The 14,267-nt window shown below is 40.2% G+C and overlaps 1 protein-coding gene across 4 annotated transcripts in view; it reads right to left on the reverse strand.

Moving 5' to 3' along the window:
• Window positions 1-14,267, reverse strand: part of ALS2 (alsin Rho guanine nucleotide exchange factor ALS2) — a 62,207-nt gene that overhangs the window by 38,186 nt on the left and 9,754 nt on the right. For all 4 annotated transcript variants that reach the window (XM_034785050.1, XM_034785053.1, XM_034785051.1 and 1 more), the window contains exons 4-11: window positions 11,731-12,647; window positions 7,785-8,145; window positions 6,601-6,769; window positions 6,052-6,148; window positions 5,457-5,534; window positions 3,678-3,857; window positions 2,563-2,734; window positions 2,119-2,299 (exon numbers count right to left, since the gene is read on the reverse strand). In XM_034785050.1, coding sequence (XP_034640941.1) covers window positions 2,119-2,299; window positions 2,563-2,734; window positions 3,678-3,857; window positions 5,457-5,534; window positions 6,052-6,148; window positions 6,601-6,769; window positions 7,785-8,145; window positions 11,731-12,647 — 2,155 coding nt within the window. The remainder of the gene's footprint in view (window positions 1-2,118; window positions 2,300-2,562; window positions 2,735-3,677; window positions 3,858-5,456; window positions 5,535-6,051; window positions 6,149-6,600; window positions 6,770-7,784; window positions 8,146-11,730; window positions 12,648-14,267) is intronic.

A 14,267-nucleotide genomic window follows, 5' to 3' on the forward strand; every position in this document is an offset into this window, starting at 1 on the left:
ACAAATTTTGTACCGGTGAAGGGCTCTATTGATTACTATTTTATTATTCATATGATCATGAAATATTCAGGAACAACAACTTGTCATAAAACCTTGTCCTCCAAACCTTCATGGTCAGATTCGAAACATGCTCTTTCTTCAAAAAGGCAACAGGAGAGCTGCTGTAGGAAGAAAACATTTAGTCTGGATCTTTATTACTGCTGGATGAAGATCTTGAACTATGAGCCCTCTTATTCTCTCAGACCAGTGCCTTGCTAGACTCGGTCTTCCAGAGAGAGGTCAAAAAAAGATTAACTAAAAAACGAGAGACTGCTTAAAAAAAAAAAAAAAAAAAACAAACCACACAACAAAAACCTCTTGGGCTTCTTTCTTTGTTTATGTTTAGAGATGTACAGTCAAGGAGCAGGGGGCCACCCTGACAGCCCCCCTCTTCCTGCTCCCCCCCCCCGGCACAGCAAGCAGGAGTCTCGGGGAGCAGCTCCAAGGCAGAGAGCAGGAGCAGCACATGGCAGTGAGGGGGAGGGACAGCTGAACTGCCGGCAACTGATAGCCTGCTGGACAGCTGCTGCACAGGGAACTTAGGGGAGTGGGGAACTGATAGGGGGCTGCCGGTCCACCCTGGTTCCAGCTAGCTGCAACGGGCTGCTCTTCCTGCAAGCAGTGGACAAAGCAGGCGGCTGCCAAACGACGTTAGAAGGGAGCATTGCACAACTTTAAACGAGCATGTTCCCTAATTGATCAGCAACATAACAAAACAAAGTTAACCGGGATGACTTTAAGTGAGGAGTTACTGTACTAAATTCAATTGAACCATTCACTTTAAATTTTTATGTGGTGTTGGAAGCCTATGATCTATTTCTGATCTGGATTCACATTCCCCTACATAAAAATTACAATCACTGGCAGTTAAAACTTCAGGCTGAAGTGGTCCTCACTTTTAAAATGCACAAGTTAAGGGTGCAACAGCAGACTGCAGTGCCACAAAATCCCAGAAATCCTACATGGGCAGCCATCTGCACGAGTGCAGAGACCCATGGACTTCAAACGGGGCTCTGAGGATAGACCTTTGTATAGTCACTTGCCAGATGGGGACCTTTAATAATGAAAGACAGTTCTTATTTCACATCTCTTGATTTAAAGAGTTCAACTAATGGACCATTCAATAAAAATACAGAAGATTGCATACTTAGTGCTATCTTTAATTGTTATATGGCGGACACCATGGCGATTAGTGCTGGGGGGGTGGAGGGGGAGAAGAGAAGAGGCTAGGATATTTTAAAATAATTATTCTAGAAACTAGAATGGCTCCGGCTTTTGGATATAAGTTTGTAGCTAGTTATCAAATGTGTGTACATAGTTAAGTATTGCTCTTCTACCAGGCAACTTAAAAATATTTGTGTAATTGCCTCTTTGAGACTGAATTATCTCCAAAAAAAGAGCACTCAGATTAAACTGGTAAGACCCTTTATGGTACAAGTATATGCATTATATTGACGCCAGAGATAAATTGTTCTGTAATAAACTTTTTCACAATATTACTTCCTACAGATGTATGTGCAGCAGCCAATCAAACGTGAATAAGTGAACCACTGCATTTCTCTTTTTAAGAATCAAAAAGGTCTAGGCCACTGTATAGACAAAGGACTTGAAATCTGTAGTTTAAACACATGGAGGACTCTTTTTTTAAATCTTATTGCAAATTATTTGAGTTAGGGTTTATCTATGCTTAAAATGCTACAGTGGCACAACTGCAGCGCTACAGCTGTTCTCCCATTGCTGTAGCTAACCTAGCTCCCCAAGAGGTGGTAGTTAGGTCAACAGACTTCTTCCATTGACTTAGCACAGAATACATCAGGGTTTAGGTTGGCATAGCTACATTTCTGAAGGGCGTGGATTTTTCACATTCTTGAGACAAGCAGCAATGCCAATGTAAGTTTTCAGTGTAGACCAGCCCTTATATTGCAAGATATTAATTTGCAGAACATTAGCAGGCTGCTTGGCAACTGAGGTTTCCTTATGCCAGTCTCCTTATGATCTATTCTTTTCTGATTATAGAGATATTCTGCTCTACAGAATAAACCTGCAGACACTCAGTATGAGACAGATTTTAATACTTGCTCTGTATAACTGTCCAAGAAGAGACTAGAATGCTTCAGGATGGCCAAGCTCTTTGCCTCCTTTATCCCATGAAGAAAACTACTCAGAGAGGCTCCATGTTGACCAATCAGATAACACAGCTTGCTGAACCTGCTTGCCATATCCTGCAACTGCTGGACTGTAGTTGCAGTACCCAAGTTATCTGTAAGAAATAAGAAAGCAATATAATGTACATTTCCAAAAGAACAGTAACAGGGAATTAACAATTAATAATGGGAATTAATCCAGCCACTTAAGCTGCAATTAGAATTTTTTATTTCAAAGAATGTTATCACCCAGTGAATGTCTTCAGACTAACTGGGGTCCACAATCCATGCAATGTCTACCCCTACCCTAACGCCCCCGCCCACAAAATTTCATCATGGGAAGTGAAGATACAAGGACTGATTCAAGAAATTATCTTACCTAAACCTAGAAGGGGTCTGAGGACCTGAGATTTGATCTCACTCAGTTTGCAATAGAACCTTCTCTCTGTGGAAGCCAACTCGTGCAAGCTTGCAATATATCCCATAATGTTTCTGTCCACCAAGGCCAAACAGTCATCCCCACCTGCTGTCACGCTGCTTATGTACCCTAACTGAAAGAAAAAAATATAAACTGCTTTAACATAGTATCCTAATACAAAATGAAAAGTAACCTAAGGTGATGAGCACAGTATAAAAACCTAGACTGGCAGATTAGGATTTTTGCTGGTACTAAATAATTTGATGTCTAATACTAGGAAAGTTACTCATTAGTTGACAGTGGGTGTCAGCTATCTGTTCCCCTTCTTCCCCACCCATCTATGCTAGCAACCAACCCATTTTCAATGCTTTCTGATTGGAGAATGATGGAAAGGAGGAAGTGAGGAACCCATATTTAACATCCACTGGCAACCACTGGTAATTTTGCAAGTGTCAACAGGGCCTAGGAGACAAGAGATGACCCTTAACTCATGCAGCTGTCACTCATGCAGGAGATACTGACCATGAATTCAGCTACTTTCAAAACTGCAAAATGTTTCTTTGATTTAGGTTTCCCTCAGTTTCTTCATGCATACACACCACATTCCATCCTCACACAAACACTTTCTCTTTAGTAGAAAAACAGATTTTTTCTTCTTTTTCAATGTTTGGGAGGCACGCTGTTCCATTTTTCTCATTTTTTCAGAGCTATATCAATCAGCTCCCTTTCCGATGTGGAAGACACGAGTTAACTGAGAATAGGAGTAGTAATGTAGTCTTGATGATACAATTTAGTGTAGACACCGTAATCAGCACTCTAATACTACTCCTACTCAATCAATTAACTAATGATTCTATAAAGCAGGATGCCTCACTATAAGGTCACCGTGAGCTCTTAAGACTTACTGTGGAGCTCCACCAATACTAACTCAGTTTCAGCTACATATAGTGACAATGTTTTTACACGGTGTTTTCCATTTAGTTAACTCTCGAAGAGTTTCTTCGAAGAAACACCGAGCCATCTCAAGAAAGCACCAGTACTATCTAAGCCAAACAGAAGGAACAAGTAGTACTCACCTTACTACAGGCTAGCAACAGAGTTGGACTCTTAGTGCAGTTGTTTCCAGGTGAATTATTTTCCTTAGTCTCCTCTCGACCACTGTAATATAATCCAGGCTGGAAATCTTCTCCATCCACTAAGAAGAGGGAATAATCTGGTCCTGCTGCTGTGCTCCAGACTCCACTATCATCACACACCTGTAGTTTGGGAGGAAAAAAAAAGAAAAAAAAATAGTATCCACCACTTATCAGAGAAGGGAGCCTCAACCTCACACATGATTTGTTTCTACACAAAAGTAAGAAGTTTGAGTACCAATAAGAATCCTGCAAGGACTGACATTCTTTAGACAGACACTGGTCTCCTTAACCAGTAAAATTCCTGTGTCTTGTTGAAAATCGGGCATGTCGGAATCCTTGTACCCCATGCCTGTTGCTTTGTAAAATTCATCTGCTTTGTAATTTAAAAGCAAACAGACAAATATGGAGATGGTTCAGATGCTGCTCTCTATATAACTCCAACAGCATAAGAGACAGCTATTTAAGTTCCTATCTACTAGTTTGTAGGGGAGCTGCAGAACTTTCCTAGTTGTGTGGCTGATGTTTGCCTGGCTGAATGAAACAACTAAGGGCACAGACAAGTGGTTTAGTTCAGGGGTTCTCAACCTTTTTCTTTCTGAGGCCCCACAACATGCTATAAAAACTCCACAGCCCACCTGTGCCATAACAACTGGTTTTCTGAATATAGAAGTCAGCACTGGTGTTAGGGGGAAGCAGGCTGGGCAATTGCCTGGGGCCACACCACAGGGCCCCCGCACAAAACTACATTGCTCAGGTTTTGACTTCAGCCCCAGGTGGTGGGGCTCAGGGCCCTGGGCTTCAGCTTTCTACCCTGGGCCCCAGCGAATTTAATGCTGGCCCTGTTTGGCGGCCCCACTGAAACCTCTTGCGGCCCCCCGGGGGACCCAGACACCTGGTTGAGAACCACTGGTTTAGCTGAACCTAAACTCATCATTTGGATACCCATAGCTGATTAAAGAATTTGCTTCTAAAGCTGATCACAACAAACTGATTCTTGTGTAAGGCATGACTAACATCTCCAGAAATATATAGACAAAATGACAAAAAATGGTAATTAGTGATTAGGATAAAATGAATGAGCAGCTTTAACTAAGGTTATAGTCTGAGAATTACCGGAACTTCGAGGGAGAAAGATGAATAACTGGGGAGAGACAAGTTATGCTAGCAACATCAGATCTGAAAATTATCTTTCAAGGAATAGCATCATCTTAGATTTGGGAAAGAGGTAGATATATTTTTAAAAAGACACTTTACAAAAATCTAAGAACAAACATGTTGGAAATTTTTGTTCCTAAACAAATAAGAGTTTAAAGCCAGAACACTGGTGCATTAAGAATGTGAAAGAGGAAACTTAACAGAAAGGAAACTTATTTGAAAGAAATGCAAGATGACTTCCCCTGTTTGTAACACCCATGTCACAATTCTTTTTTAAAATAATTCAGTAAAGACTTTAACTTCATGTAAAAGAAGTGATGTTTTTTTATATTAACAGTGCCTCTTTAAATAATGCTGCTGCCAGTTATCATGGGATCATCTGAGGATCAGGGTAACAATGGAAATCAAAAGATTTTGCAACTTTAGAGTAATGCCAAAAGCTTTTTGTGGGGTATTTTAACGAAAGAGGTCAGACAGTTTTTCAAAGTTCCTTAAGACTCTCTGCTCTGGGAGAAGCCTGTATTATAAAAACAGATATGGAATCCAGAAATAAGACGACAGTACCTTTGCAAGACGAGGGACAGTAGTTGGAGAATTTAAATGACCAAGCTGGCCAAAGGTATTACTACCCCACGAATATACCTGTGTAAAAACACATGAGGAAAAAAGTTTGCATGCACAGAGTACACAGTAATAAATCCAGCGTGACAAACAGCATATATAAACACTACACACATGCACACATGTATAATATCACTATGGATACAAATTTTAAACAAAAAAAAAAATCTATATTTGAAAGGGCAGCTGAAGAGAAATTTGGGGAGATGCAAGTTCTCCAAAGGAAGTGCTTCCTTATCTCCATTTTCTTCCTACTTACATTTCCTCATCTGTGTGTATGTGTGTAGGGGGAGGAGACGGGTAACCACACTCAAACTATCACATTCTTGTAAGTATAGCAGCAAGGACACATGCTCATACAAAATGCACAAAGTTAATGCAAAAACAACCAACAATTCATCATGCACACCACTCAAGACTCTCATTCCACGTAAGAACACAGAGCCTGGAAGCACATAAAATAAAGACCAATCCAGAAAACAGCGAACAAGTCAACTATGCTGTGGATGCATGATAAATGTGACCGTTATCTTCATACCTGTGATTTGGCAGTAAGTGCCAAGGAATGGTGGCCACCAGCCGACAGTTGTATCACTTCTTTACTGTCCAGACTTTTTACACATAATGGTTGAAGCCTGTAACATCCCGCACACAAAAAACCAAAACTGAATCAGGGGTACTCTCAGCATGAAACACAAAGGGCAGGGAACACAGAATATAAAACATTTTGTATATTTTTGAAACAGAACAAACATGCACCACAGCACCAGAAAGCACAAAGCTCTTTGGTGATAAACTAGCTTAGTCATCAGGAAAAGGGTACTGAGCCGCTCCTTTGACTCTCTAGGTATAATTTCACAATTGACTTCACCAGTGGAACCAGGATTTTGCCCTTCAAGTCCACTAATTATCCTGCATAAATCACATTAGCGGTAATAGTTAAAACCAAGATTTTCAAAAACAGGAGCCTACCTTTGGGGTCTTAAGACTATATTCAGGCAGTTGACAGACTTTCAAGAGTTCTGAGCACCCAAAAACTCCCATTGTCCCATGGGGTAAGATTAGCTTTTTGCCACTGAAATCTTACCTTGGTAGGACATCACCGTGTCCTAACTGTCCTTCCTTCCCTTTTCCCCAGCTCCACACCTCAGTTCTTAAAGATGGGAGAAGTGCATCAGCCTCTCCACTATAGGTTGGGGTCAGAGCCACTGTCCTCATTTTTGCCCGTCCTACTTTTCTTAGGAGCCTTGGAGAAACTAGAAGCAGACCAGGAAAAACTAGAATCAGGTTTTTGTTTTTTTGTTTGTTTTTTTAAAGAAAAGGCCCCACACAGAAACGGAGATAAACTAATGTTGTCTATCCCTATTTTAAATTAAACACGGCTTTTACACAGAGCTAGTGTATTATATGATATGGGTACCATATACTGAGTCACTGGACTTCACAGATAATACCTTCCTCTTAGGTATTTTACTTAAGATTTAGTAATGCTGGAGAGCAAAAAGGTTCATAGCTGAAGGCAGCTGTAACAGCATATATGCTAATACAGATCTAGGTCTTAAACAGAGTTTACTCATTATTTCCTTTCAATAGCTGTAAACAAAGTATGTAATTACACTGAAGCGAATATGACCTGTGACATTCACTGCCAATACGGTATTTTTCCTGAAAGAAAAACTACCCTGTAGAGCTCATACATCTTCCGATAATTTCTCTCAGCTTGGAAAGAGTATCACTGAGCTCAGCCTAACTACTGTGTGTTACACAAAGTACTGCATATTCAGAACAATTAACATTAAAAAACAAGAAAGAAGGAGACCACCTGGCTGAGAAGTTTGGTAATGGGACAGGGAATTTTTCAAAACCATTGGCTCCAAACCAATCAAGAGCAGTAGTGACAGAGGGTCAGACCAACTGATGTCTGTTATGCAGCCTACATGAAGTGAGTTGGTGGTTACCAGTCCCTTACGTAATGAACATCCATCCATATCACCAAAAGCAGCACGACAATGGGTTTGGGATAATCCTTATTTTAAGGTTAAAGAACAGTCCTTTGTCTTGCTCAATTAGCATGCACTTCCTACTAGTCTTCTCCCCTCTCTCTCCACATTCAACAAGGTCTGAAGGACAGTTCCTTACACACACCTCAGCAGGGGGTTTGAATCTGTGTTCGTACTGTAGGCAATTTTGTCAAATAAGGCACACATCTAGTAATTACCACACTACATTAACTCTCCCTGGCCTCTTGGTTCCTCCTAGTCACTATCTTACCTTGGGACAACAAGCCAGGAAGGGAAAGTCTTCGACTGACGCCTTCAGATTCCTCTTCTCGAATATCAACTAGGCTAGAACTTTTCTTTCCTTGCATTGATTCCAGTTTGACTTGCTCTTCCCGAGTGTCCTTCAGCCCCTCAGGACCTGGGGAAGGACTACCAGACTGAGATCCTAGTTCACCTGGAGTTGTGCCATAGAAGTTCATTACTTTCTTCAGAGACAATGCCCCAGCTTCATATGTAGCTGCAACTCTCACACCAACTGCTGATGCGCAAGAGACCACCAAGCTGTTCAAGGTAGATGTACTTACACCTGGAGGGCCGGGGAGACAAGCAGTGAGTTCTTCTTCTTGAGAAGGCTAAAAACAGAAAAAGAAATCAATGAAATCTATCAAATTCCCAACCCAGGGCAATAGTGACACCTTAAATAAAGCTAGTACTCTTACACCCTCTGTTGCATTTATCAGAGACTGTCAAGATACTTTTTAGTAGTTTGTTTAAGTCTACAATCCATACTAATTCTTTATAGTTGGAAGCTGGAAACCAATACTTGTTTCTGTATAAAACAGGTTCTCTGTTGCATATTAGTTTGGCAGTGAAGGGTTGTTAATTAGTGCTGGAACAGTGGTTTTTTTGTTTGGTTGGGTTTTTTTTAAAGAGAAGAATGCATGGTTTGAAAAAAAATATAAAAAATAATTTGGGTCTTTGCAAATATAAAAAGAGGGGTTAAATTTTGGGCTTATAACTTTGACTATGTGCCTTTAAATTCAAGTCTCTGCTGTTGATTACAGTATATCAGCAAACATGCTACCTTTATGAGCAGACAGTTGGGAAAGCTTATCAAAGGAAAACAAATGATTAACTTTGCTCATACTGACAGACATCTAGTTAAAAATTGTTAATAAAGCTTTATATAGACAGCAGTATCATAAGCAGGAATGTACCAGAGAGGCTTCTTCAGGCAGACCTCAGAAATTATGGCTCTGGTATAGATCAGAGGACAGTCACCTAAAGTTTACTCAAAGAACAGGAGTACTTGTGGCACCGTAGAGACTAACAAATTTATTAGAGCATAAGCTTTCGTGGACTACAGCCCACTTCTTCGGATGCGTACATAATGTACGCATCCGAAGAAGTGGGCTGTAGTCCACGAAAGCTTATGCTCTAATAAATTTGTTAGTCTCTACGGTGCCACAAGTACTCCTGTTCTTTTTGCGGATACAGACTAACACGGCTGCTACTCTGAAACCTACAGTTTACTGTTATAGTCAGCCAATTAGAACCAGTCACTATATTCACTATATAAAAAGCAGCATACTAAAGCCCTATCAAAAACACAGCTTTCAAGCAACTGACAGATATCCAATACAAAAGGCAGTAAACCCCATTTCACTTCTTCATATAGGTCCCTTAATACACAGCTTCCTATAGCCTCCCTGTAAAAAGGGATCCTTTTGACATCTTCCTTGTGAATAAGGAAAATTAAGGGATACTGGAATAATTCTTATTTATGAAATATAAGTGTGACAGATATGACAATTTCCTGCAATACTATGGACAAACCTTATTGAATTAAGTTTAAGATTTTAGGAGTGTACTGTACTAACAACATAAATGTTTATGTATTATTGTGGGATTGTATACAATGTCTGGAGGGGGAAAAAGATAGATATGACTAATGTAAACCCTGAGAAGTGTTATGAGCTTCAAAGGACTCTTTTAAACAAATGTACCAGAGAAGAATGAACTTTTAGTTGAGTGGGTTTCCTAGGAAATACCCAGGAGGGAGGGAATGCAAATTCTAACCTTCAGACCCAAACTTTTAAAGTTACACCTTGAGGAGAACCCCACTGTCTGCTGATTACTTGTTCCAAGGGTCCCAAGATCAAAGGCCCAACCTGTCTAAAGGAGTGACTCTCAGATTCATGGGGGTTCTTGTTCTGAGCAAAAGATGTTATGAATATGTAACCACAGAAAAACTCCATGGGGTTTTAAGGACTTACTATCTGCTAGAGCCCTGGTTGCAGTGGAGTGATCTCTGGTAAGCTTACTAGCATGCAGATAGGTTCTTTTATTTCTTTTAATATGTTCTCTCTGTAATACTTCCACCTTCAGGATAAATATACTTGCTTAGGAAAAGCTCTGTAGCAACTTCTAACAGTGGGTAATTATACTGTTGATAGCTTCTGAGGAGAAAGCAAAGCAGGCCTGTTTAGGCAGTCTGACTTGCTAGGGAACTCACAGTATAGACAGGGAACGGTGCAGCCTGCAAAAACCCCGTAAGGGGGGAGAGAGAAATGCAAACCTGTGCCCAAGGGAGGAGAAAACTAAGGAGCTGGGAGCCTAGAGTGAGTGACTATGGTGGACCATAGAGGGGGAATACAGGTTCAGTTGCCCTGAACTGTGCCAGTAAGGATATACTAGCAGGCTACAAACACTGCCAAGCAACCCAGCAAGACACAGTCCATTTGTGTACGGAAGCTACATCAAGAGGGAAAACCTCTAACTGCCACTGTAAGTAACACATTACACAATCACCTTCCGTGCTTATCTTTCCTCTTCAAACAGCATCCATATTAAGATTCAGTGAGTCTTCAAGGCTTTGGGGTAATACTATACTGTATTTCTGGGAACTGTGCATGAGAAAGTATTTTCAGAAATATTTGGGGGAAAGAGATGGGGGAAGAGAAGAAAATGAGCAGAAGACTACTTGTTTTCTACTCCTCAGAGGAGTCCACAACTGTTGAAAATAAAAAGTTGTTTTACCTTTACCACCTCCTCTTCCTTAACTCCCAAAATCCAACAGGGTGGGAGTATGGAACTGGCCTCTCTAGAAGAAATCCCACATACTTACAAAAGATAAGCTCAAGAAACTGACTCACACATAGTATCTGCAACTACTGCAGTAATTTTCCAAGTTCAGCTGTGACGCCATCATGCTGCTTGTACAGTAAGATGCCATTAGCAGTACAAAGGATTTTCCTAGCAGAAATAAACTTCCCTAGCACAAAGTTATCTAGTGGAACAGAACTTGGGTAGGGATGGGGAGACAACACTGCTGGACAGATAAATCTGGTGTGGTCTTCTACAGCATAATCTACATATTACATCACTTAAATAGTCTTAAATCAACCAAGTGATTATTTCATAGTTTGAGAGATGACATGTAGGCAAAGTTTGAAATTGGTGGTTTCTTTACACGTCATACCACCTTTCCTCTTCCCCTAACCCTCCAAAATAGCAACACATTTTAGCAGATTCGATAAGTCAAATCAAGAGTTTCCCTTCCAATGGCTACTAAAAGGTCTGCTGATTACTGCAGTCTTCCAACAGTCATAACATAAGTTTGACATGTGAAAAATTAATTCACCACTCATTACAATGTTGCTAAGGTCTCCCAAAGTGGGGCAAATAGGAAAAAAATGTGGATCCTTCTACTTCAATAAAAAGATAACTATCCAGCTAAAATCCATAGCTTGACTCAAGAAGAATCAGACAGAATTATGAGGGTGAAGGGGGAGTCTCTCTCTTCATAGGAAGGGAAGTAGTATACCAGCTGGCCAAATCCCAGAATATTGATCTAGCTGAACATGATCCCAATATATCCTAAGGAATTAGAGAAGGGAATGGGAAATGGGTTTTACTGGGTTCTCACCACTGCATCATCCGTAGCACATGACTAGAGCACTATCTGGCGAGGCTGCTCATATAAAGGCCCTGAACAAACATGATAACAATTCTACTTTCAGTCCAAAATCACTTCTGTATTTGGGTTTGATTCCTAAAACTGTGAAAGAAACACTGTGATAACTCCAGAATTGTAGCTATATCTTCAAAATTATGTTAATATTGAGAATCCTTTAGCTTTCATGAGCACATTACAGGATGTCATGCATACAGTACAAATATTAAGAGAAAAAGTATAGACCAGCGATGGTTGGTACCTGTTCAAGTTCTGTACTGATGCTTTTCTCCTGGCTGTCATTTAATGGGTGATCTGACAGATTCTCCAAGTATTCTTTTACTGCTTTTTTATCAGGAAACAAAACATTTCCAGGACTGGAAATACCACTATCTTCCTGTCCATCATTGTTAGAAAGCACACTTGTCACCTCTGATTCTGAAGCAGCTGGCTCATCTTCTACAAAGGTTTTCTGACAATCCTCACTTTGGCTACCCGTAGCACTTTTCCCCTCAAGAGTCTCCAATGAGGAGCAGGAGACATGGTTTTCTGATTGGGAGTCAGCCAGTGCCACACCTAATGGGCAGCAGTGACTATCTGATATGATTACATGGTCTTCTTTATCGGTCATCGTAATCAGGAGCTGGCTGCAATGGTTGCATCTCTCTGGGATAGGTTTCATGTCCTGTGCAGGGAGACATTGTACAAGAGCTAGGCTGTGGTAGGCTCCACAGGCAACTTGGAGCACAATGCGTCCTGCCAGGTGTTCTACCTTTTGTGGCTTGGTCACTGGGAAAGTAGTCGTTATGAGACCTAGCTGGCAGCCACTTCCCCATGCCCATATTTCTCGGCTTAGTGAAAGTGCTAAGGTATGCTCCTCTCCACATGCCAATTGCAAAATCCTGACTGACAGCAGAGGACTGGTTTCAGAGTCAGAAATACTAATAGGATTTGGTTCTCGCAGATAGGGCTGGTTAGCCACTGCACACTGGCCAGCAGAATTGTTTCCCCACATGTATACCACACCACTCTCGGTCACTGCTCCATTATGGTAGCTTCCAGCTGCCACAGTAGTAACATGCTGTCCAATCAAAGCATTTTCTAAGATGGGGCTCTTAGTGCAAGTTTCCTCCAGCCCAACCCTCCAGGGAAGTTTTCCAAAGCTGTAGACCTCGCCACCTGAAAGACAGCATCATTCTAATGAAGTTAACCATATAAACAACTGTGGAGCTCATTTAATTGGATTTTCATTTTTAATTTGATGTGGGCTCAGTGTTAACTGCAGTTGTTGAAAGCAGCTCTCAGATACTTTCAGTAAATCAATAACTATTAAGGATGCTGTGCTATTGCTAGCAAGAGGTCCTACTCTTGATACTAATTTTTCTGTTGGTCCATTCTAGTAAATCACTAGCATGGATGCATTATATAGTGGGGATTTGACCTATTATTGCATGCTGCCTTTAAAATGAATTGTAGTACATCCAACTTAAATTTTTATCTATTCAGAGCAACCTGCTAATCTATGGTGGGCTCAAAAGAGAGCTTTTCAGTCAATACCTTCATGAATGAGTGCAATCCACCCTGCCAGTGCTAATCATTCTGATATACTAATGTCAAGATAATTTGCATAAAATTATCTTAAAATGCATAAAACATTCCATTTCTTAATATTTACACTTTTCATAGTCAGTAAAAGTTAATTTTGTACCATCATTAATAATGTAGCATCAAACTTGAAATATAACAAAAGAAACTCTAAACTGAGGCTTCCACAGAGACTGTGGGCCTACCATGTGTACTACAAATACAACAATGTTGGTAGAGCAGGTTAAAGCATGGTTCCCTTCTCGCTGTACAAACATTCAGTGTCCCTGAAGCATGCCAAAGTGCTGGACTTTGATGTGTAGCAAAAGTGCAACAAACAGTAAACATTTGTCCTACTATTTATTCTTTAACTATGGAAAAATATACTTATTGTTGGTTTGACCTTTTAAACATAAATAATGTTGATGAAATTCTAGAGAGGCTAAGATTGTGGTAACAGTGCCAACTCATTTGAAATGAATCAGCAAGCAAGAAAAAAAATAGAATCCTATGAGGAGGATTGATTTGGTTAACACTTTTTTGATAGTTATATACCAGTGATCACTACAGTCATATCTGTAAACAGTGCACTCCAAGTGTGCATAGAAGCAAAATTTTTCTAGTTCAGAAATGTTCTATTAGGCAAAGGAGTGACATGGCAGGTCAGATTACAACTGGCTCTAACTGGCACTCCCCTAAACTAGAACATTCTTTACCTGCAGCTCAGTGACAGTCAAAGGTGTGAAATTCTTTTTTAGCTTGGAAAACATCAGAGAAATATCAAAGACATTACTTCCAGTCTAATCTTTGCAACGGTATGCCCATTGATCAGTACAATCAAGTGACAAAATATATCAACACCCAAAGGAATTGTCTTTTGGAAAATATTTTTTGATTCAAACAGTCAACTGATCAAACCAAATTTCACTGCTGCATCTACTTGCTTGCAATTTTTCAGAATTTAAAAAAAAAAAAAAAAAAACCACCCACAAACCCCACCCCACCCCACAAGTTATCCCATATCAAGAGGACTTTTTGTAATGTTGTATTTTTTAAATCCAATACATTGTTGTAACATGCATTTAGAGGTAACACAGAGGGTGAAATGGCAAGATAATTTGGAGCTATTTTATAAGTAGTGCTTCTCAACTTAGAGCCATTTTTTATTAAAGAGAAAAATTAGCCCAGTGCAATTTAAAAAGACTGATTAAGATA

The sequence above is a fragment of the Trachemys scripta genome, chromosome 11 (genome assembly GCF_013100865.1).
Source record: "Trachemys scripta elegans isolate TJP31775 chromosome 11, CAS_Tse_1.0, whole genome shotgun sequence".
NCBI classification, from domain to species: Eukaryota; Metazoa; Chordata; order Testudines; family Emydidae; genus Trachemys; species Trachemys scripta.